The 24,855-nt window shown below is 37.0% G+C and overlaps 1 protein-coding gene across 6 annotated transcripts in view; it reads left to right on the top strand.

Annotated features, from left to right (window-relative positions):
* Positions 1–24,855, top strand: part of LOC145254652 (inositol 1,4,5-trisphosphate-gated calcium channel ITPR3-like) — a 1,190,449-nt gene that overhangs the window by 995,680 nt on the left and 169,914 nt on the right. For 3 of the 6 annotated variants that reach the window (XM_080113292.1, XM_080113290.1, XM_080113289.1), the window contains one exon: positions 8,595–8,648. The exons of the other annotated variants lie outside the window; for them this stretch is intronic. In XM_080113292.1, the coding sequence (XP_079969418.1) occupies positions 8,595–8,648 (54 nt within the window). The remainder of the gene's footprint in view (positions 1–8,594; positions 8,649–24,855) is intronic. 6 annotated transcript variants of the gene reach the window in all.

Genomic DNA, 24,855 nt, shown 5'->3' with positions numbered 1-24,855 from the left:
GTTATCCCTAGGTTGTGGACCCCTTGATTTCTGAGAACGTCAACTGAAATAAAATAAAAAAAAAGGTACTATAAACTTTTTACAGCTTTATTTTTTTTAAAGGTACTTACTTTTACATACTAATTTTATAAAAACCTGACATAATCATTAATTTTATCCCTACGCGTACATACTAGGGTTCGACCGCAGTATTTTACCCTCTCCCATAAAAATAATTATTCAAACGAATTTTTTTTACGTAAGCATTTAATTGAAGTTGAAAATCATATCTACATATAGCATGCTTCGTACTTTTTTATATGTATTTATAGTAACAAGTAACAATTTTAAGAACCAGGTCAGCAGAATACGTTGTTATTGAAATTGTTGGTTTTGATGTTGCGGTGCGGGTAATTTTAGTATTACTATCATTGATATGGACAGGGTTTCTATACTTTCATCTATCGACTTAATTAAAAGGTAACATAGTCTATTTCAGTTGCACTCATTTACAGTTTTACTGATCATGTATGGTGTTGATTTTCGTATTGTTATCGTTTGGTATGAAACAACATTAACACATATTTCATTAAAAAAACTATGCGTAAACAACTTTATGCTGAAACTATAACTTTATTATGAATATCATTATTATTAGGAGTAGTAGTAGTAGTATTACTATTACTATTACTATTATTATTATTATTATTATTATTATTATTATTATTATTATTATTATTATTATTATTGTGGTGGTGGTGATTTCAGTATTGTAATTATTGCTAATATTTATACTGATAGTACTATTTTGCTTTTCTACATTCTTCATATTTTTTATTTTTATTATTTTGATCTATTATTATTATTATTTTTTAGTAGTAGTAGTAGTAGTAGTAGTAGTACCTATTTACAATGCCTCCCAACGGGACAGAGTTAGACACCAGGGTTGTTTTTTAACGTTGAGAAAAGGAGAGGAGAAAAAAATTAAAATTGTCTCAGTCGTGAAAGACTTCTCCTCCACTGACAGAGAACAAGAAAGTGAAGTTCAGCATCTGAAGAACAGATACTACACTGTGATCTCGCCCCCCTTCTAATATTCTAACTATCTCTCTCCTAACTAACCCCTTCTAACTATCTGACTCTGCTGAGTACATATGCACTTCAGTTTTCCGTTCTGTTTTTGTTCTGTTCAAATAAGACTTTTAAAAACAAACCAGCCTCCACGAAGTTCTCTATTCTACAGCTGAGTCTGACAGCGCGAGTGTTACCGACAGACCGGATTACAGCAAAAGATGCATAAGTGTATAACGTTCATGTACCCGCGACGATAAGAGTATACAACGTTCCGCGGGCATTTCACGTTTGAAAGAAATTTGGAAACATTTAAATAAAAGAGTATAAACATTTTATGCTTTAGATTAATAATCACATTTTATTTAAATATTATTTTCCACGTATCAAAGCCAAGATCCACTCAAGAAAAACGTTTAACTGGACGGAACAATAACCGCAATTAATCAACACAATGAATTACTGAGTTATAGGAAGGTTTACGATAACTACTTGTTTACATTGGAGTTGAGACTATACATCTTATGAGTAGACTGATCAATTTTTATGATTTCAGGTTCAAAATGAACAGCTACACCAGAAATTGGAATACACTCTACTAAAGTCTGATTGTCACAGCGGGTGAATTTCAAAAATGTAATCTGGACGCAAAGACACTTTAGAAGAACGATATGCAATACAATTCTATTCTAAACTTGGAAAAATGCTATAGAAACCTATGGAATGCTTTAGACTGATTTTGGACCATCTTGCATGAATTGAGCATCAGTTTTTTAGAGATTCAAGTAAGGCAGGGTGTATGTGAGGAATGATGAGAGATGTGGGAGAAGTAAGGAAGTCAGAACACCAGAGCTGATTGGCCAAATAAAGAATTTCATGGATAAAGACAATAGAGACAATAAGTGCACAGTTTGATGTCAGTGTGAGAACTGTACACACAATTATTCGCAAAGACCTGAAGATATGGTCGATTTGCGCGAATGCACCAGTCTACAACTCCATCCTGGTCACAGACTATTTAACGAAGATGGGCATCAAGACAGTTCCTCGCCCTCCCTATAGTCTAACTCTTGCTTCCTGTGATTTTTGGTTATTCCCTAAGCCGAAGAAAAACCTTAGAAGCTGTTATTATGAGACAATTCAGGAGTTGAAAGAGGCTGTTACGAGGGTCATTGACATGCTCACACAAGAGGACTTAAATGGGGCCTTCTGCAAGTTGTTGAAACGGCACAATAAGTGCATTGCAGTCGGAGGAGATTACTTCGCAGGGGACTAGAATTTCAAGTGTGTACTATCAATAAAAGTGGCTATACGAAAAAATTCTGGAAACTTATTGAAGGCTTTTCTTATGTTATAGTCTTTAATATTTGAATTATTCGGACTACTCTTCTTGTGTGTTATTCTCACAACGTTTCAGCCGATGTAACCTCCAATGTTCGTCATGTGTATCTTATTGGACTTACGTACGGAATTTCGAACGGAACACTTTGTTTAACCCACGGACATCGCTTGTTCTTATTCCGTCAGCCATGTTGTAGAAATCTTAAGGACTCGGGCGTAACGATAAAGTACTAAGTAACAATTCAGTTCTAATTGACACTCTTCTCTGTGTTGAACGTTCAACCATCAATGCAGGCAATTCTCAGAATGCAATTGCGAATTGCTTAAGACTCCCATCCAGTCATGATTGACGGAAAAGGCATATACCTCCCCCGTGGATTAAATGAAATATTCTGTTCGATAGAAAGATTCCCGAGTTTGACAAGATACACCTGTGAAAGGTTGGAGATTGCGAAAATAACACTCAAGATGAAAACAGTGGTTTGAATAATCCAAATAATCCAAATTATCAATGATCATCTCAAAAATTCAGAAACATAATGTATCGTAGTCTACAGAGAATCAGTAGTGTGTTTCACTGGCAGGAAGTCTTGGAAAGAATTTTGGTTCATGGAAATTTCTTTTAACGTGCGGAACGCGGGGGGGGAAGAAGAGAAGGGCGAGTTTTGGGGGTTATTTACATCTTATAATTTTATAAATAGATCAAAAATTTAACTAAATTAATTTAGTTTTATAACAATTTGTTTCCAGGAATCCTTTATTGGTAAAACTCTAAACCGGTATTTTGGTATAGATTTGGAAATATCATTTAAAATTTTGCATAGAATTAAGTCAAACATGCATGAAAGTTAGGATTCCAGGGCTGCAGCGAATCGGGACAGCAAGTATGGAAAAAATGACCATATTTCTTTTTTATTTATTTATTTCTCGTCTATATGAGCTTGTTAACTGATCAGTCAACTATCACTAAGGGAAATTAGGAAACATTTTAGATTTAAAATAGAAAGATATTTCTGGCTTAACAACTTCTAGCAAAACAACAGCATTAATAGACGAGCAGACCGCTCAGCTTTGTCTGGTCGTAAAATAAACATAAATATTACATTTGAATTTATACCTATTTTTTTATTAGTCGCGTGCAAGTTACGCCGTCGGTCGGTCGGTCGGTCGGTCGGTCAGTCTGTCGGTCGGTCGGTCTTTCTGTAAAACTTTTGTGCTTGGCCTTTTTGGTTAAGATCAAAGGTTGTTGTTAATACATGCTATTCTTAGCTTTTTAAGCTTTTCATTGACTTTTGGCCAAGATCAAAGTGTAGTGCCTAGAGTGGAATTTGACAAGAGGTGGGTGCACAGCACTAATTTGTGCATCCGTCGAGGAGCCAAGTTTCAATACGTGTTCCCTCCTTAGGCATGGCATGGACGGTGCTGGGTCCTACGGAACCCATCCCGCCTAGGTTAGCATTATAAGTTCAGTAAAGTAACTCTTGACTGGTGGTACAAATGAGATCCTGTTCCTGATTTTATTTTTTGGTATTAGAGAACCTCTGAGTCTGCCCAACCCCCCTGCTCCTCATCTTTATTTTCTGATGCCCCCGGTCATCCCCCTACTCAGAGGTCACCTTCCTACCCCCTCCATCCGTTGCTTTATTTTCTCCCACCTCCATTAAGGCGACTTCCCCAAACCCCATTAGGGATGCTCTGCTTGTTTTCGGTTCCCCGGAAAACAGTGGGGGATCTAGCCACATAGAATAGTACAGGGGGTCTTACTAACAACACATTAGTAGTTTTTTCCTTATTTTTGAAATGAACATTTTCATTAGTTTTTTCCCACTCCACGAACATTTTATGCCAATTAATTCAAGAACTCTTTCTAATGAAATCGAACTTTATTTTCTCACACATACACACACAAAAAAAAAAAAAAATCATCTGTTACATAGTCAAAATTATTATTATTTCTAAGTGAAAATGGAATAGGACCGACCACTACCCTAGACGAGTTCATAATTAACGGATACTCAAATTTAACAGCTAAATCTGACCCCCAAGATCGCCATGGGCATGGAATATGTGCCTACATTAAGGATGGCTTCCCGTGTGTGTGGCAGGGATATCTCTAGAGAAGATCCTAATTTACCCTATATGTGCTTTAGGGTTGCACTTGCTAACACCACTGCATTTATATTTGCCCTCTATAGGCCCCACAACAGCGGAGTTACTATCTTTAAGAGCATATCTGAGAAAATTGACCACATACTGTCTTCACATCCCTCGGCTAACATCCACATGTGTGGTGATTTCAACGTCCATAACGTGGAATGGCTGACCCATTCAAATAAGACAGATGATGAGGGAAGGTTTTGTCATGATTTTGCCATTGCTTATGACCTCACTCAGATTGTTCGCGAACCCACCCGTGTGCCCGATACACCCGGTCAATATGCAAGCCTCTTAGACCTTTTTCTATCAACTTCCCCTGAGCTTTGTTCATGTTCCGTTCATTCTCCTCTAGGATCCTCCGACCACTCCGTCATATCAGTTAAGATAAAAACGAAATGTAAGAAGCCCCCAGACGTACCCCTCCACCGTACTGTATACCGATACTCTATGGCTGACTGGGATAGCTTCCATACATTCATATCTGATTTACCTCTGCACTCCATGTTTAAAAAGGATGTGTCCTCTATAGTATCAGATCTGACCGAATGGTCAATTGTAGGCATAGACCAATTCATACCATCCAAAAAATTTCAACAAAAACCTAACAGCCAGCCATGGTTCTCCCCAGAATGTGCTGCTGCTATCGCGCACAGAAATCACTTTTTCCATAGCTACCAACGTAATAGATGCACTTAAACTAAAGCTGCTTTCAGGTCTGCCAGCAACCACTGTAAAAGAGTAATAAAAAATGCAAGAGAGCTATATGCCCAGTCTGTTAAATCCAAGGAAGCTGATCAGCGGCTTGGATCCCACCAGTTTTGGCAAATAACAAATAAGATCCTGAACAGAAGTGTGCGTTCTATCCCAACCATTATCAATGGACCAGAGGTCATCTCGTCAGCGTCAGATAAGGCCAAACTATTTGCAAAGAACTTTGTAGCTAATTCTACCCTATGCGACGAAGGCCATCAACTCCCCATATTTCCTCCTATAACACAGAACAAGCTGAGTAGCATACAAATATCCGTGCATGAGGTCGCCAAGCTAATAAAGAACCTAGATTCCAGTAAAGCAACTGGCCATGATGGCATCCCAATTATAGTGTTAAAAAAGCTTCAACCAGAACTTGCTCCCATACTTAGGAAACTATTTAAGCGCTGCCTTAAGGAGAAGTGCTTTCCGACTCCCTGGAAGACCTCTTCAGTTTGCCCTATATTTAAGAATTCAGGTGATAAGTCATCTCCCTCTCAATACAGACCTATAAGTCTCCTGTGTGTTATGAGTAAGTTGCTGGAATCCATATTAAATAGAGAAATAGTCAACCACCTCAGCAGGAATAACCTTCTTAGTGACACTCAATATGGTTTCCGCTCTGCAAGATCTACCGCAGATGTGCTGACAGTTATATCCTACAGCATAAGTGAATCGCTTGACAAAGGCTTTCTTTCTAGGGCAATTGCTCTTGACATATCAAAGGCCTTTGACAAGGTATGGCATAAGGGTCTACTTCACAAGATTTCCAGCTACGGTATAACGGGAAATGTTTTCTCAATCATTAAATCATTTCTCTCCGATAGGCTCATAAGAGTAGTGGTCGATGGACAAAAATCGGAGGCCTGCAATATAAATGCTGGAGTCCCCCAGGGGTCAATCCTGGGCCCAACTCTCTTCCTGATCTACATCAATGACCTCCCTAAACACATACTTAAATCATTCGTTGACATCTATGCTGATGACACAACCATCTACGGCAACACATCAAAGGCTGTAAATGACAAAGTTCTCTCTGATTCTCTCTCCTCTGATCTCGAGCGCGTGGTTCAGTGGGGGAAGACGTGGCTGGTTACCTTTAATGCATCCAAAACCAAACTCCTATCCTTACATCATCAACGCTCTGATCCCCAGCTGGCATCAATTGTGATGGATGGCTCTCGTCTGGGTGAGGCCCCGTGTTTTGACAAGCTTCTGGGTTTGACCTTTACTCCTGATCTGAAATGGAACACATACATCAAGTCTGTTGCCAAGGTCGCTGGAAAGATGGTGGGATCCTTCTACCGCTCCAGAAGATATCTCACTACTGATGCAATTCTCTATCTATATAAAAGCCAAGTACGTCCAAGGATGGAATACTGTTGCCATATCTGGGCAGGAGCTGCTAAAAACAGCCTATCCTGCCTTGACAGAGTATAAAATAGACTTCGTGGCTTAGTGGGGGATGCCCTTTTCTCTACCCTGCAACCTCTCTCCCACAGAAGAGACGTTGCGAGCCTGTCCTTGTTTTATCGTTATTTCCATGGCAGATGCTCGTCTGAACTCCAATCTCTGGTCCCCCCTCGCCAATCTCTCACGAGAAACACCCGTCTAGCTGAATCCACTGTGAAAAATTTCCCCCACTCTATATCTCTGCCTAAATCAAAACGTGGATTCCATGAACAAAGCTTCTTTCTTAGAACTGCACGCCTGTGGAACTCTGTTCCGTCTGCCTGCTTCCCTCCGGACTACAATTTGGATGTCTTCAAGTCCAATGTTAACAAATTTCTAATGAACCGCCCCCTTAAGTAAACACTTCAGCAAATCTCCTCACTAACTTAATGTACTTGCAATAACCCTTATCCCTGAGTGGCTTCCGGGCCTTGATAAGTGGTGATCACTGTGTAAAAAAAAAAAAAAAAATTTCACTTGGGGGTTAATCCTATTTCAACCAAATGAAATAAGTATCGATATTACTGATAACGAACTTATATATTTTTATTTAAATTATGTAAAAAAAATAAATAAAAATAAAGTAAATACGTAAAAGACATAGCAAAAACCATTAAAAACTCTACGTTATGTCAATTTATGGTCGCCCTCTAAATAAATCTAGTAAGAGACTAGCTCAAGAAGAATTATAACTCAAGGTAATAAGCATTATTGTTTAGACTAGAATATTATGAAAGTATTTATAAAGATGGCGGCTATACTTTCTCGGACATTCCGTATTTCATGCAAGCAACGCCTCTTGCCATAACTTATGTTTTAATAGTATCTAAATAAATTAATGCCAAATTTTTTATTCACCTACCCTAACTATATCAATATTAAAACGAGTTATGCTTAATTCTATAGTATAATATCTAAAAGTTTACGTTCTGCAATTTGTATTGTAATATATATTAATATGTGTGTAAGTTTCTACACAACTTTTTATATTTCTTTTAATCTGTGTATTTGTTCGAAACTATTCGGTCAATCTGGCTGAAATTTTGTATGGGCTTTTATTATGATAAGGTGCAGCGAACTAAGTATTATAGTATGCATGTGATGCACAGTGATAAATAAAGATTATAATTTAATGCAAAAAGTAAGCATAAATTTAACCATATTAAACTATCAATTTTGTATAAAGAATTCACTCTAATTCAACGGGCTATAACTTTTTCACATTCTTAACGAAGAAAAAAGGCTTATACATTTATATTTGAAAATCATATTTAAAAAGGATTTTACATAGTTATAAAGATTTAACCGAAACAGCCGTGGATGTAAAGATTCCCAGGCAACATCGGGTCAAAGTAACGACTGTGTAATGAATTGTATTCTCCTTAGGTCTTATCTATATATGTTTGACATTTAAACTAATATTGAGGGAATATAGGTTCGCAGTTTAATTTTGTTTCGCCCGAATCTAATGAATATGCAACCATATTTGGTTAAATTGATAATTAAATTACAAAATGATACAACCATAATTAAATTTTAATTTGAAAATTCTATTTTTTAAATGCTTTTCTAAGTGGCATAGTTTAAAAGATTTGTGCGAAAAAAAAAACATTAAAGTAAAGATTTCCGGGCAACGACGGGTCGGGACGGTTAGTATGGAATAAATTATCATATTTCCTTTATATGAGCTTGTTAAGTGACGAATAAATTACTATTGAGAAAATGTTATTTCAATTAATGTGATGAATTATTAAGAGCATGACTTCTTTTTGTTTTAGTTTTCATATTGTTTTATTTTTTTATTTTGTTTTTATTTTTGTTCTTCTTTATTTTATTTTTTTAAGAAAAGTAACTTTTCCATGCCAACCGCGAATGCTCGTAAAACAAAACTTGGACAGGTAACTAAAGATTGCATTAAAACCCTTCTTTGGTTATTCTTTACTTTCTAAAACGAAATCGAATTTAGGCCATTATTTGTCTTTACTTTTTAAATATGCTTCATAAATTTAATATCTTTGTTTTAATGAAATTTGAATAATGCTTTCGATATGCAAAATCACGTTGGAAGAACGGGGGTTGATGAAAATTAAGGATGGTCTATGTACTTTTGGCATCGGTAGTCGATACATAAAACTCCTTCGTCCGTTTCCATTTTACTTATATACGTAATCATCTTACCCCCGCTCATACTACTACTGCTACTACTACTACTACTACTACTTCTTCTTCTTCTTCTTCTTCTTCTTCTTCTTTATTTACACCATCGTATTGAGTTCCTATTTACAATGTCTCCCCACGGGACAGAGTTAGACACCAGGGTCGTTTTTTTTAATGTGGAGAAAAGGAACAAAAATAAAAATTGCCTCAGTCGTGGAGGATTTCTCCTTCACTGACATGAGAACAAGAAATTGAAGTGCAGCATCTGAAGAACAGATACTACACTTATTGAGTATATCAATATACGTGTTTAACAGGTGCTTGTTACACGAAGTTGCTTATAGCAGTGCCTTTGAGGAATTTAACCCCCGGGAGATAGTGCACTACTTACACGTGACAATAAAGATATTATTCTAAAATTTGGATAATGCCTTTGATCTGAAAAGATAAAAAGTCACTTCAGGAAGAGTAGAAGCTGTACTAAAAATCAGGATTCATTTCTTGAGTTAAAACAATACTTAACAAATATTTTTTTTTTTACAATGTAGTCATCACTTATCAAGGCCGGGATGCCACTCGAGGATAAGCGTTAACGAGTGTACAGCAGTCAATAGAGACAATGTTGTAGTAATAGCAAGTTGTGGAATTTTGTAAATTGGATTATTTAAGGTGACGCTTCATCAAGAACTTGTTTACTTTGGACTTGAAGACGACCATATTGTAATCATCTAGAAAGCAGGAAAACTGAAGAGAGTTCCACAGGTGTGCAGTTCTAAGAAAGAAAATTTGTTCATTGAATCTACGTTTAGGTTTAGGTTTTCTGTTTAAACAATTTTGTAACACGATTATTTGCTGGGAGATACTTACTCGGTTTGTTTGGGTTTTTTATCCGTGTGGTAACGACGTCTCTGGAACAAGTCTTAATTAACTCGAGATCAAAGTATAGTATCTATTCTTCGGATTCTACAATTGTTATTTCTTGTTCTCTGTCAGTGAAGGAGAAATCCTTCACGACTGAAACAATTTTTATTTTTGTTCCTTTTCTCCACATAAAAAAATGACCCTGATGCCTAACTCTATCCCGTGGGGAGGCATTGTAAATAGGTACTCAACGGAAGAATAAACGATAAGCATATCCCCTTTAGACGAAGGAGTTGATACGATACAAACGTTCGTTATATCAAGAGTATAATAGGGCTGATCTTACGTCGGTTGTTTCTGATGTGGGTCTCTTCTTCGGGCCTTCGGTCGGCGCTATTACAGCCAGGATTTTCATTGTTGTTGTTGATAGGGACCGCTGTGCTGAAATTGAACGCTTGTATAAAATAGAAGACATTTTTCTTAGAAAAATAGATATTTATTTCGGAGCATTTTAAGTCCAGTCATTGTAGACCATTGTCTGTCGCCACTGAGATCACGGCCCAAACGTCACGCATCTATTTCAGTTACCACTAACAGCAAAACTATTTTTTATTTAAAATCATAATTCTTTTCTCAATAAAAGAGAAAGTTAGTGAGGGAAAAAGAGAAAAGGAGAGAGAAAGAAAAACATGCATACATTAAAAAAACGAAGACACTGAAATATTGTCATTGTTTAACAAATTCTGATAGCAGCAAACAGGTTTGACCTTTCGAAGCCAATTTCTCTCAGTGAATTAAACTCTCCTATAGATACTATCCTGGATATTTCTACGTCTCACCTAATCTTCTGGTACTGGCCAATCTCATTGTTGCTTAAATTCGGTTATCTGGTTAGAACTGGTGTGTCAACATGAGTATGCCTTATAAATGCAGAAGCAGTATGACATTTACTTCCCGAGACTATTATATATATATATATATATATATATATATATATATATATATATATATATATATATATATATATATATATATACGTTTTATTTTTTATTACCGTATCTTTCTGTTAAGTTACATTGTTGTTTCGGCTACACGCGCATTTTTTTTTTTTGCCGTCTGTAGCGTCTTCAGACTTTTACAGAAATGTTCGCTATTTTGGGATGAAAGAGTGGAAGAGTGAATGAGGTCGGGGGGAGGTTGCGAGGAGGGCGGAAGAGGAAGAGAGGAAGGGAACAAGGAAGGAAGGTAGGGGCGTTTGGTATGTCGATAATCTTTTAGTTTTGGGGTTTAAGGAACTTGTGGGGGGGAGGGTCTGGGAAGTTCATTTCTGGTGTGGCTGGGGGCATAGGGATACATTAGGGGAAGGGGAATAAGTGGGGGCGGGAGGAGGGGGGTTACTTTAAAATTCGAGGTTTAGTGTTAAAGTTTTTAGCGTCTCGTTGGTGAGGTGATTTCTTGGTAAGTATGTCGAGCTGTTGGGTGTTCGCTTATGTTTGGAGGCGGGGGGGGCTATGATGCGGTTTATTTATTTTTATTTTTTTATTTTTTTGTTAATTGTTTGGAGAGGGTCAGCTAGCGGTCGCAGCCACGGGTACACACATGCGCACGTACACACATATATACTTAAAAGAAACGGTAACGGGTACACATACATGCCCGCCCTGGTGTGCAAATATATGTGCATATGTGCGCCTGCATGCATAGACACCTAGCTATATATCCAATACACCCACCCACCACAACTACCATGACATACACTCAACCAAACCCCCTCAACCAACTCCCTCCACACCCCACACCTCCCTACCCCGACCTCCTAAGAATCCCCCTAAATCCAACAAAATAACATACCCCCAATCACCACCAACTCTAAACACCGCATAACCTCATCCCACATAACCACCCTATAATCGGCATCAATTCCTCTCCCAGCAATGGTAATAAAAAATAAAACGCATATTTGCTCGACAACAGTATTGAGCACTTTCTTCAGTTTTTATTAATTACCATCTTCACTATATATATATATATATATATATATATATATATATATATATTGTATTTTGTGTAGAGAAAGTTGTTAGATAAGACAAGTCATTGGTACTGTCGGTTTCAAGTCCGATAATTAGGATCGTGTAAGATATCCATATCAAGCTCTCTTCAGCCAATACTCCTCTCGACTTTTACCCCTCAATCACTAAGGAAATTCTAGAAAAATCATTGATCTTCGTATCAAAATATAAAAAGATAAGTGAGCTGGATACGAAAACCATCATGCAAGCAAGACAGACCCTTTTATTTTTGGAAAGAGATGAGTATTGGCTGAAGAGAGCTTGGTGTGGATATCTTAAACGGTCCTAATTACGCGGGCTTGAAACCGACGGTACTAATGACTTGTCTCATCTAACAACTTTCTGAACTCAGAATGCAAAATATAAATACGCTCTTATTTTCGGATTTTCCTTTTAATTGACCACTCTGCTGGATTTCTTTTTTAAAAAAAGCTAATTATATATATATATATATATATATATATATATATATATATATATATATATATATATATGAACAAATGATTAATAAAACATGTTAAAAGACATCTGAAAAAAGAGTTAAAAACATATTTAATTTCAAAAAAGGAAACACAAGATAAGTGGATGGTCCTTAATCCGCGGAGTTTCGAAGAAATACTCTCCTTCTCATCAGAGGGCAGGAATTAGCAAAATGCAGGATCGGATTTTCCATATAAAAGTATTTAATGAAACTACAAGTAAGTCACAGATCTTACTTGGTTTTAAAAAAAGGGTGAGGTAAGGGGAACATGAGGCAAAAGAAAAATAATAAAAAGATTTCACATGAATGGACAGTCCGGTGAAGGGTAAAATCCAAAAATGGTAAAATCCAAAACGGTCGAATTTAAAATTTCAATCCAATGGGTAAATTCCAAATGGTTCAAAATAATCCAAAAGGCAGAGTTCCTTGGAAAAAAGCGCAAATAGAATGAATTCCAAATCATTAAATGAAAAGTAATGAAATATTTAAAAACACGTCTGTCAAGGCTGAATGAATCAAAAAAATTAAGGTTTAAAAAAACACCCGAAAAGCAGTGAAGATTTAAATTTGAAAAGCAAGGTCGAACTGACCAGACAAGAAGCGCGAAAATTAGCGTTAATAATTAGGTCAGCTTAGATATGCACGTGAAAGTCCCAGAATTAAATTAAGAAAACTGATCAGAACAAATAAATGGCTAAGTTTATGAAATGGGGCGTCTGTTATATATATATATATAATATATATATATATATATATATATATATATATATATATATATATAATTGTTTTGTTAACATCTCTCTCTCTCTCTCTCTCTCTCTCTCTCTCTCTCTCTCCCTATATATATATATATATATATATATATATATATATATATATATATATATAGGGAGAGAGAGAGAGAAAGAGAGAGATATTTTAATAAAAACGATTATTCCTCTTCCTTTCTATAATAAAACATTATAGCAAACGAAACACTGGGCTAGACATTAATTCAAAATGGCCACCGTACCTGCATGTATCTCATGCATTTTGGGGCTAATAATAATTCGGTTTAATTACAATTCGTAAATTGCTACAATTTCTCCGCTTCACTCTCCCAATTAAGACATTCTTAGAGGTAGTAGCAAGGCACCTTACTCTCTAAGAATTTTCTACCTTCACTACCTCAGTCATCACAGGAGTTATTATTTCATAGTATACGCTTCTCGTTATTCACCGTAATTATTTCGTTTCGCCGTTACGTTCTTCCAATACTTATGTCAGGCCAATTACCTCACAGGCAACTGAAAGCTCCCTGCTTCACATCTGCTAATACCAACCATTTTATTGACTGAACAAACATATTCTGGCATTCAATGTCCTGTGTTTACCGAAAATTACATGATACTTCTTCAATACATTCAACATAGCCGCCGCCTTCTATTAGAGCAGCAAATCTATGGCGTTTGATATCCTTTTCATTTTATTACGCAGGCTGTGTTAACACGGACTCAATAACACTTTCATTGGTCTATACTTTTAGACGATAATTTTTACATTAACGTTTCCGATAACACTCTCACTGAAGAGAGATACAGAGTGAGAGAGAGACAGAGAAACTGGGAAAGAGAAAGACAGAAAGAGAGAGAGAGCAACAGATTCCGCATGTCCTGATAACACTTACACAACAGAGAGAAGGAGATACAGGAACTAACAAATAGGCAGAGACAGTTAGATAGAGAGACAGCGCCAGAGACAAAGAATGAGGCAGCACGACATATTCTGTGTGTGAAGGTGCATCAGTCATTCTGTTTGCTTGTCATCTGCTTAGGTTTCTGCACCTTTTACTATTACTACTATCGAAAGCTGTGTTTTCTAAATAAACAATATATTAATTTCTGCTCTAATATAATAGCAAACGCCAACAATGGAAATACCGAATTTCAATAAAAATCAAAGGTATTTACTTACTCATCATGTCGAATTACCTTACTTACAAACAAATGAAAAAAAAATGATTAGGTAGACAATTAATTATTAATTTTCTTCATTAATATTTCTAAATTAGAAATCACTACTTCGCGAATTTTGCCTTCGTCTGAAATATTTTATTATCCCTTTCTTAAAATTTAGTGTTCTATATTGTTAAAGGTCGACTGAGCACATGGAATAAATAACTACACTACAGTAGAAAAGTAGAACAGATATATTGAAAGCAAGAAAATATGTACAAATATTTATGTAGCGTCCATTGGTATAGTCATGGGGAGACCGTCCATGGAGAAGGTGTCGGCTGGATGGTCGTCGACTCTCGATCTTGTTGTCTCTCTGATTCTCTCGCTGAGTCTCTTGTTGGTTCTCTCCCGTCTTTACGGTACCAACCATATTTATATAGTTGACACTCCCCGTATGCTAATTAGGTGGATCCTACCACAGCATATATAAAAAAAATAATCCCCTCACTTGAATTCTGAAATAATTGTTGTTTTTTTTCAAAACGTGATCGCCTAATAACTACAGGAATTTTTAATGGGAGGGGGGTAGCTTAGGGTACTCGATTTGCATAATATGAAAACCGTACAATATATTTTTATCTTCCTTAGCGCAAGTATATACATATTGGAACACTTGTTTTTAGTTGATAGTACGGCGTAGTTACAGAACACCATCTCCACGTGTTAAGAATGGCTTTTTAAATAATTTCATATCGTATATTTGGGCTGGATGAGGGTACTCGCTTTGTATTTTGTATATTCCATAACGCAAATGTTTTTATCTAAACACGTTCCTGTGTTGGTAGAACATCCCGTTTATAAAGACGTTGCGAATCTCTCTGATTTATCGTTATTTTAATGGCAAGTGCTCGTCTGAACATCGATCTATGAACCCCCTAGCCAAACTTTCACGAAAAACACTCATCTATCTTAAACCACTATCCTCAATTTCCCACACTCTTTAGCTGTGTCTAAACCTATACGTAGATTCCATGATCAAAGCTCTTAGAATTTCACGTCTGTGAAAAATTCTTAGAACTGCACGCCTGTGGAAATCTTTTCCGTTTGCCTGCTTTCCAGCTGAATGCAATATGGCCGTCTTCAAGTCCAACGTAAACAAATTCTTGATGGGCCGTCTTCTTAAGTTATTCAATTCACCAAATTACCACTACTAACGATTACTACGATATTATCCCATTGACTACTCTACACTCATTAACCCTTATCCTTGAGTGTCCTCCGGGCCTTGGTAAGTGGTGATTCTTATGTAAAAAAACACATGAAACTCAATGTCAGTCACCGTCATAACCGCCAGTGACCTAAAAGTGTTCACCACTGGATAACAAGACTGTGTAATAAATGACAATGTACGAATATTGAAGGCAGGCTATTTCTTATACATTTTTATTCTTATACATAATATATCTAATAGTTTCATACAAATATTAATAGATACATACGTGCATACATATTTCACCCTTGATTCCGATCGAAATTTAGATTTCTCAATTAGTTTGACGCTGGTAATGATCGATAGTAACTAACAATGACCGACTGACCAAACACAAGTAACCGCTTATAAACCCCAATGACCATCAGTGCTCACCGACGAAGAAATGCAATTTAATTTCGGAGCAGTCCAATTGTGGCCGATACTTGTCATGCCCTACAGTGTCCACTAGTAGACGCAGGCAACAGCTGCAAAACAGGAATAACCGCAAGTAACCATCAGTGCTTGCCACGACTGTGCAGTGGATGTTACTGCTCAACAATGCTAGACAGTTGAAGACAGATGCTTTCAGTTCAGAGCAGTTCAATGAATGCCAATACTGATCATGCCAGCCATTAACTGCCAGCACCCGCAAGTAATCGTCACAAACCAACGCTAAACGCCAGTTAACCCCAGTGGTGACAGTGACAGCCAGTGGCTTCCGCTACCCACCACTGCCAGACAATGCCCGTCACTAGAAGCCATTATTATTTTATTTTGGCCACGAATCTATTCTGGCTTTGTGTCAACGCTGGCACACAGATACTGCTAGTACATATAATATATATATATATATATATATATATATATATATATATATATATATATATATATATATATATATATATACTCAGATTTTGTATTAAATTTTTTAATTAGGCGTAAATGTATTTATTTTTAGGCTTGTTAATATGATTGCTATGTAAACTCATTAACTCTTATCCTCGAGTGGCCTCCAGGCCTTGATAAGTTGTGACTCCTTTGTATAAAAAATGTATTGTGATGTCTTTATTGGTCTTGTTAAATAAATATGATAAAATAAAAAGGTCATATAAAATTTCAGTTACCTCCCTTTGAAATACAACTCATACATTTTAGCTGCCATCTTGGATGCAGAACCAGTATGACTTTCACGTTTCCAGACAATTTGGAAAATGGAAAAATATGTGTGACTATTATTTCATCTAGCGGTTTTCTTGGCAATATATATATATATATATATATATATATATTACACAGTAACCTCCACTTATCAAGGCCCGGAAGCCACTCAGAGATAAGGGTTATCGCAAGTACATTACGCTAGTGTGGAGATTTGATGAAGTGTTTACTTAAGGGGGCGGTTCATTAGGAATTTGTTAATGTTGGACTTGAAGACATCCAAGTTTAGTCAGGTGGGAAGCAGGCAGACGGAACAGAGTTCCACAGGCGTGCAGTTCTAAGAAAGAAGCTTTGTTCATGGAATCCACGTTTTGATTTAGGCACAGATAAAGAGTGGGGGAAATTTTTCACAGTGGATTCAGCTAGACGGGTGTTTTTCGTGAAGTATTGGCGAGGGGGGGGCAGAGATTGGAGTTCAGACGAGCACCTGCCATGGAAATAACGATAAAACAAGGATAGGCTCGCAACGTCTCTTCTGTGGGAGAGAGGTTGCAGGGTAGAGAAAAGGGCATCCCCCACTAAGCCACGAAGTCTATTTTGTACTCTGTCAAGTCAGGATAGGCTGTTTTTAGCAGCTCCTGCCCAGATCTGGCAGCAGTACTCCATCCTTGGACGTATATATATATATATATTGTTCGGCTTGTTTATTTTTACCGATTTTCTGTTTTATTTTCTAACTGGCGTTGCCCGGTTGTTTGGAGGTGTGTGTGTAAGGGGGGCGGGGTAAAGCAAAGAATAAGCAAAGTAATAACCCTGTTTAAATATTAAAAAATGACGTTAAACTTCCTTAAAAAATCGGCAAAACTAAAATAAAAAATAAAAAACAGCGAACAAACGTAAAACTTGTTTAAAAAAGAAATTGGAAAAACAAAAAGCATAAATCAGGGAAAAAATGATGGACGTGTTAGGAAAAGGAAAAAGAAAAAAGCACAGTGAAAAGCGTAAAAAAATCGCATAAATAACACTTTGATTCCGTTAAGTCCATGGTGCGTTTCACCCAGTAGGAAGCATAGAACGAAAAGGAACGTTAAAATTCCATTTCAGTTTTTTAAGCAACTAGAAGTAAAGAAAAACAAAACCGGTGTTCCTTCGTAACTGTCTCTTGTGAACGATCCCGCAACGGTGTATAGTGGTAGCGGGGAGAAAGAAGAATTTATTAGGGAGAAAAGATTTTACCACTTCCATTGATTTTAACCGATTTTGGCACTGAACTCTCAGCAGAAATAATATAGGAATCTACGATTATCGAAGAAGTGGAGAGGTAATAGGCCTATAACACACCTCAGATATTGTGCTGCAGTTTGTGCATATTACATTTGCATGAAATGTCTTGATTTTTAACCCTACAAAAGTCAAAATCAGAGGGGGAAAATGAGTTCATTATATATATATATATATATATATATATATATATATATATATATATATATATATATATATATATATAGGGAGGAGAGGCGTTATCGCTTCTATGCGATCGAAAACAAAATGGATCGTTTATTTATTTCTTGTATTTTCAAATAGGAAATTTGGAAATTAAAACAGGCTTTGCGCATACGTAAGAATCAGACTTGTATGACCTTCTTTTCGAAATGTATATTTGAAGCTCTATTTCATCGCAACGTAAAATATCGAGATTCTATTTTGCAAATTAAAACTAAAATTTATCAGAACAGCTCAACGTGCTAATTTCTACTTGAATGTAAAACATACTATTTGATTAATTAATATACTTTATACATATATACACTAATAGACAAAAATGGCCTCTCCTCTGATTTCAATGAACTTCTGTGAAATTTCCATATATATATATATACATATATATATATGTATGTGTGTGTGTGTTTGTGTGTGCATGTGTGTATGTATAGTCATCCACAGACTGTTTCGCTGTATCACAGCTCTTCAGTGCGGTTGAACTAGCAACTACTACACGACAGTCAGCGCTTCTAACCGTTACGCTATTTTGGCTTCTGCTAAGACTGTTATGCAAAATTACAATGAATAAACATTGTCGAAACGCATAATATTTGTTAGCACAAAAGCATTGCTTAATACGCTAAGAATTATACTCATAAAATTAATTCCCCGAACCGAAGACTTTGACACAAGTTTTATGTCTCTTTACGAAAATTAAGATCAATATACACTGATATTAAATCTTATATTCAGAATCCTTATTCAAATGAATTGTATGTTTTATATTTAAAATTTAAGGATTAAAATGTCTTAAAAATTAATTAAAAACAGTAAATCTTGCTTAATTTTGAATCAAATTTAATGCAAATAGGATAAAAGTGAAAATCCATATGTAACGTTGTGTCCATATAATGCACCTTGAAAAAACAAAGTACCTTGGCAAATTGAATTTAAGGAATAGTTCTTAATTAGTGTTAGATTAAGATCAATGTACACTGATATTAAATCTTATATTATAATCCTTATTCAAATAGTTCTTAATTAGTGTTAGATTTATATTGTAAAAATTTCGTTCAAATCAAAGAAATGTACTTTTTACAAAAGTCTTCCGCCCCTTTTTGGTTCCTTTGTATAAAACTAAATTAAACTAAATATAGACCATAATACAGTACCATACGCTTATCAGATGTGTTCCAAACTTTATAATACGCGGTTTATTAAGTTAGGGGTTTATTCTGCAAAACGGCATACCTCGATAAATATATGTATAGTATAAATTATTTCATATAAATTATAATAGCTACATATGTACATACATATTTCACTCTTCATACCGGTCGAAATTTAGCTTTCTCAAACCTTCAAATCAGCTAAAACTAAGACGGGTAGAAAATAATTTTTTCTAATATCTGCTTTTTGCGTGATACGTTTGAACTAATAATGCACGTCTTTAAAATCGTTTTGATATGTATGAAAATACATTTTATGCACAATGAGTGCGGATACACGATTTCTTCATGAGAATTGCTTTATTCAAGAACCCTGAATGGGATTACCCCTTTCAGATTACTTCTTCGGAGCTTCATCGGATCATCTACAATCTTTGAAAACTACTTTCCAGACTATTCTGCATGAGTTTCTACTGGATATTAACTTTTGTTTCATTTTATTTTATTTCTATTTCCCGTTGGATTGTCCTCCAAGAATTTGAGTTGTTTTCTGATATTTTTTTTCTTTTTACTCCTACCGTACTTAATTTGTTTTATTAATATCTCTACTATTTTTATTCGATAATATATTATATTTTTTCTTAGGGGAGTTTTGGAAAAAATTTGCTTTAAATTTTTAGAAAAATTGTTTAAATTCTCGAAAAAAAATTATTTCCTAAACATTTAAATTTTATTTAAAAGATGTTTTGTTTAATTTTTTAAGGTTATTTTTATTTCTTTATTTTTTATTGCTTTCATTCTTGCTTTTCTCTCTTTTGTCTCCATCATATTATCTCTCCAGTTTTTTGTTTTCATTTCTAATTTAAATGTTTTTAAGTTAGTGTTGTCTTTTTATCCTTATATTTGTATAATGTCGACTTTTTCTCCTCATCTGACGAGAAAAATTTGGCTTCAAAATGCCATGGCTTAAAGGGGGGCTTCTGTAACCTTTATTGACTTGATAATCTAATAAAATTCCCATGTAACTTTACTCTTTATCCTTTTATCTTATATATATATATATAAGCTCGCGATTTGTTTACAAACAAACGTTTGAGCCCTCTACGAGTAGCGGACGAATGTTTATTTAAATAATCGTTCGGATAGGTTAATTTCGGCCACCGATTCCGTAGTCATGTGGGTAGGACTGCCGACTGTCATCACGACGGTTCTAGGTTCGATCCTCGGCTTGGGAGAGGTGTTAGTCTAGCGGCACTGATGAGTTGTGATACAACGAAACAGGTCTGTATGTCGATGACTAAAATATATTTTATAAAGCTCCCCTCTTTGGTACAGCACTCTTGTAAATTATCTTACTCGCTGCTTAATTTAGCTGAAATAATGCGAAGCTCGCGATTTGTTTACAAACAAACGTTTGAGCCCTCTACGAGTAGCGGACGAATGTTTATTTAAATAATCGTTCGGATAGGTTAATTTCGGCCACCGATTCCGTAGTCATGTGGGTAGGACTGCCGACTGTCATCACGACGGTTCTAGGTTCGATCCTCGGCTTGGGAGAGGTGTTAGTCTAGCGGCACTGATGAGTTGTGATACAACGAAACAGGTCTGTATGTCGATGACTAAAATATATTTTATAAAGCTCCCCTCTTTGGTAGAGCACTCTTGTAAATTATCTTACTCGCTGCTTAATTTAGCTGAAATAATGCGAAGCTCGCGATTTGTTTACAAACAAACGTTTGAGCCCTCTACGAGTAGCGGACGAATGTTTATTTAAATAATCGTTCGGATAGGTTAATTTCGGCCACCGATTCCGTAGTCATGTGGGTAGGACTGCCGACTGTCATCACGACGGTTCTAGGTTCGATCCTCGGCTTGGGAGAGGTGTTAGTCTAGCGGCACTGATGAGTTGTGATACAACGAAACAGGTCTGTATGTCGATGACTAAAATATATTTTATAAAGCTCCCCTCTTTGGTAGAGCACTCTTGTAAATTATCTTACTCGCTGCTTAATTTAGCTGAAATAATGCGAAGCTCGCGATTTGTTTACAAACAAACGTTTGAGCCCTCTACGAGTAGCGGACGAATGTTTATTTAAATAATCGTTCGGATAGGTTAATTTCGGCCACCGATTCCGTAGTCATGTGGGTAGGACTGCCGACTGTCATCACGACGGTTCTAGGTTCGATCCTCGGCTTGGGAGAGGTGTTAGTCTAGCGGCACTGATGAGTTGTGATACAACGAAACAGGTCTGTATGTCGATGACTAAAATATATTTTATAAAGCTCCCCTCTTTGGTAGAGCACTCTTGTAAATTATCTTACTCGCTGCTTAATTTAGCTGAAATAATGCGAAGCTCGCGATTTGTTTACAAACAAACGTTTGAGCCCTCTACGAGTAGCGGACGAATGTTTATTTAAATAATCGTTCGGATAGGTTAATTTCGGCCACCGATTCCGTAGTCATGTGGGTAGGACTGCCGACTGTCATCACGACGGTTCTAGGTTCGATCCTCGGCTTGGGAGAGGTGTTAGTCTAGCGGCACTGATGAGTTGTGATACAACGAAACAGGTCTGTATGTCGATGACTAAAATATATTTTATAAAGCTCCCCTCTTTGGTACAGCACTCTTGTAAATTATCTTACTCGCTGCTTAATTTAGCTGAAATAATGCGAAGCTCGCGATTTGTTTACAAACAAACGTTTGAGCCCTCTACGAGTAGCGGACGAATGTTTATTTAAATAATCGTTCGGATAGGTTAATTTCGGCCACCGATTCCGTAGTCATGTGGGTAGGACTGCCGACTGTCATCACGACGGTTCTAGGTTCGATCCTCGGCTTGGGAGAGGTGTTAGTCTAGCGGCACTGATGAGTTGTGATACAACGAAACAGGTCTGTATGTCGATGACTAAAATATATTTTATAAAGCTCCCCTCTTTGGTAGAGCACTCTTGTAAATTATCTTACTCGCTGCTTAATTTAGCTGAAATAATGCGAAGCTCGCGATTTGTTTACAAACAAACGTTTGAGCCCTCTACGAGTAGCGGACGAATGTTTATTTAAATAATCGTTCGGATAGGTTAATTTCGGCCACCGATTCCGTAGTCATGTGGGTAGGACTGCCGACTGTCATCACGACGGTTCTAGGTTCGATCCTCGGCTTGGGAGAGGTGTTAGTCTAGCGGCACTGATGAGTTGTGATACAACGAAACAGGTCTGTATGTCGATGACTAAAATATATTTTATAAAGCTCCCCTCTTTGGTAGAGCACTCTTGTAAATTATCTTACTCGCTGCTTAATTTAGCTGAAATAATGCGAAGCTCGCGATTTGTTTACAAACAAACGTTTGAGCCCTCTACGAGTAGCGGACGAATGTTTATTTAAATAATCGTTCGGATAGGTTAATTTCGGCCACCGATTCCGTAGTCATGTGGGTAGGACTGCCGACTGTCATCACGACGGTTCTAGGTTCGATCCTCGGCTTGGGAGAGGTGTTAGTCTAGCGGCACTGATGAGTTGTGATACAACGAAACAGGTCTGTATGTCGATGACTAAAATATATTTTATAAAGCTCCCCTCTTTGGTAGAGCACTCTTGTAAATTATCTTACTCGCTGCTTAATTTAGCTGAAATAATGCGAAGCTCGCGATTTGTTTACAAACAAACGTTTGAGCCCTCTACGAGTAGCGGACGAATGTTTATTTAAATAATCGTTCGGATAGGTTAATTTCGGCCACCGATTCCGTAGTCATGTGGGTAGGACTGCCGACTGTCATCACGACGGTTCTAGGTTCGATCCTCGGCTTGGGAGAGGTGTTAGTCTAGCGGCACTGATGAGTTGTGATACAACGAAACAGGTCTGTATGTCGATGACTAAAATATATTTTATAAAGCTCCCCTCTTTGGTAGAGCACTCTTGTAAATTATCTTACTCGCTGCTTAATTTAGCTGAAATAATGCGAAGCTCGCGATTTGTTTACAAACAAACGTTTGAGCCCTCTACGAGTAGCGGACGAATGTTTATTTAAATAATCGTTCGGATAGGTTAATTTCGGCCACCGATTCCGTAGTCATGTGGGTAGGACTGCCGACTGTCATCACGACGGTTCTAGGTTCGATCCTCGGCTTGGGAGAGGGGTTAGTCTAGCGGCACTGATGAGTTGTGATACAACGAAACAGGTCTGTATGTCGATGACTAAAATATATTTTATAAAGCTCCCCTCTTTGGTAGAGCACTCTTGTAAATTATCTTACTCGCTGCTTAATTTAGCTGAAATAATGCGAAGCTCGCGATTTGTTTACAAACAAACGTTTGAGCCCTCTACGAGTAGCGGACGAATGTTTATTTAAATAATCGTTCGGATAGGTTAATTTCGGCCACCGATTCCGTAGTCATGTGGGTAGGACTGCCGACTGTCATCACGACGGTTCTAGGTTCGATCCTCGGCTTGGGAGAGGTGTTAGTCTAGCGGCACTGATGAGTTGTGATACAACGAAACAGGTCTGTATGTCGATGACTAAAATATATTTTATAAAGCTCCCCTCTTTGGTAGAGCACTCTTGTAAATTATCTTACTCGCTGCTTAATTTAGCTGAAATAATGCGAAGCTCGCGATTTGTTTACAAACAAACGTTTGAGCCCTCTACGAGTAGCGGACGAATGTTTATTTAAATAATCGTTCGGATAGGTTAATTTCGGCCACCGATTCCGTAGTCATGTGGGTAGGACTGCCGACTGTCATCACGACGGTTCTAGGTTCGATCCTCGGCTTGGGAGAGGTGTTAGTCTAGCGGCACTGATGAGTTGTGATACAACGAAACAGGTCTGTATGTCGATGACTAAAATATATTTTATAAAGCTCCCCTCTTTGGTACAGCACTCTTGTAAATTATCTTACTCGCTGCTTAATTTAGCTGAAATAATGCGAAGCTCGCGATTTGTTTACAAACAAACGTTTGAGCCCTCTACGAGTAGCGGACGAATGTTTATTTAAATAATCGTTCGGATAGGTTAATTTCGGCCACCGATTCCGTAGTCATGTGGGTAGGACTGCCGACTGTCATCACGACGGTTCTAGGTTCGATCCTCGGCTTGGGAGAGGTGTTAGTCTAGCGGCACTGATGAGTTGTGATACAACGAAACAGGTCTGTATGTCGATGACTAAAATATATTTTATAAAGCTCCCCTCTTTGGTAGAGCACTCTTGTAAATTATCTTACTCGCTGCTTAATTTAGCTGAAATAATGCGAAGCTCGCGATTTGTTTACAAACAAACGTTTGAGCCCTCTACGAGTAGCGGACGAATGTTTATTTAAATAATCGTTCGGATAGGTTAATTTCGGCCACCGATTCCGTAGTCATGTGGGTAGGACTGCCGACTGTCATCACGACGGTTCTAGGTTCGATCCTCGGCTTGGGAGAGGTGTTAGTCTAGCGGCACTGATGAGTTGTGATACAACGAAACAGGTCTGTATGTCGATGACTAAAATATATTTTATAAAGCTCCCCTCTTTGGTAGAGCACTCTTGTAAATTA

This window comes from Euprymna scolopes, chromosome 30 (assembly GCF_053919585.1).
Source record: "Euprymna scolopes isolate OS-2025 chromosome 30, ASM5391958v1, whole genome shotgun sequence".
Lineage (NCBI taxonomy): Eukaryota > Metazoa > Mollusca > Cephalopoda > Sepiida > Sepiolidae > Euprymna > Euprymna scolopes.
Note: the sequence above shows the minus strand (reverse complement) of the source record. Positions and strands in the feature narration are given on the sequence as shown.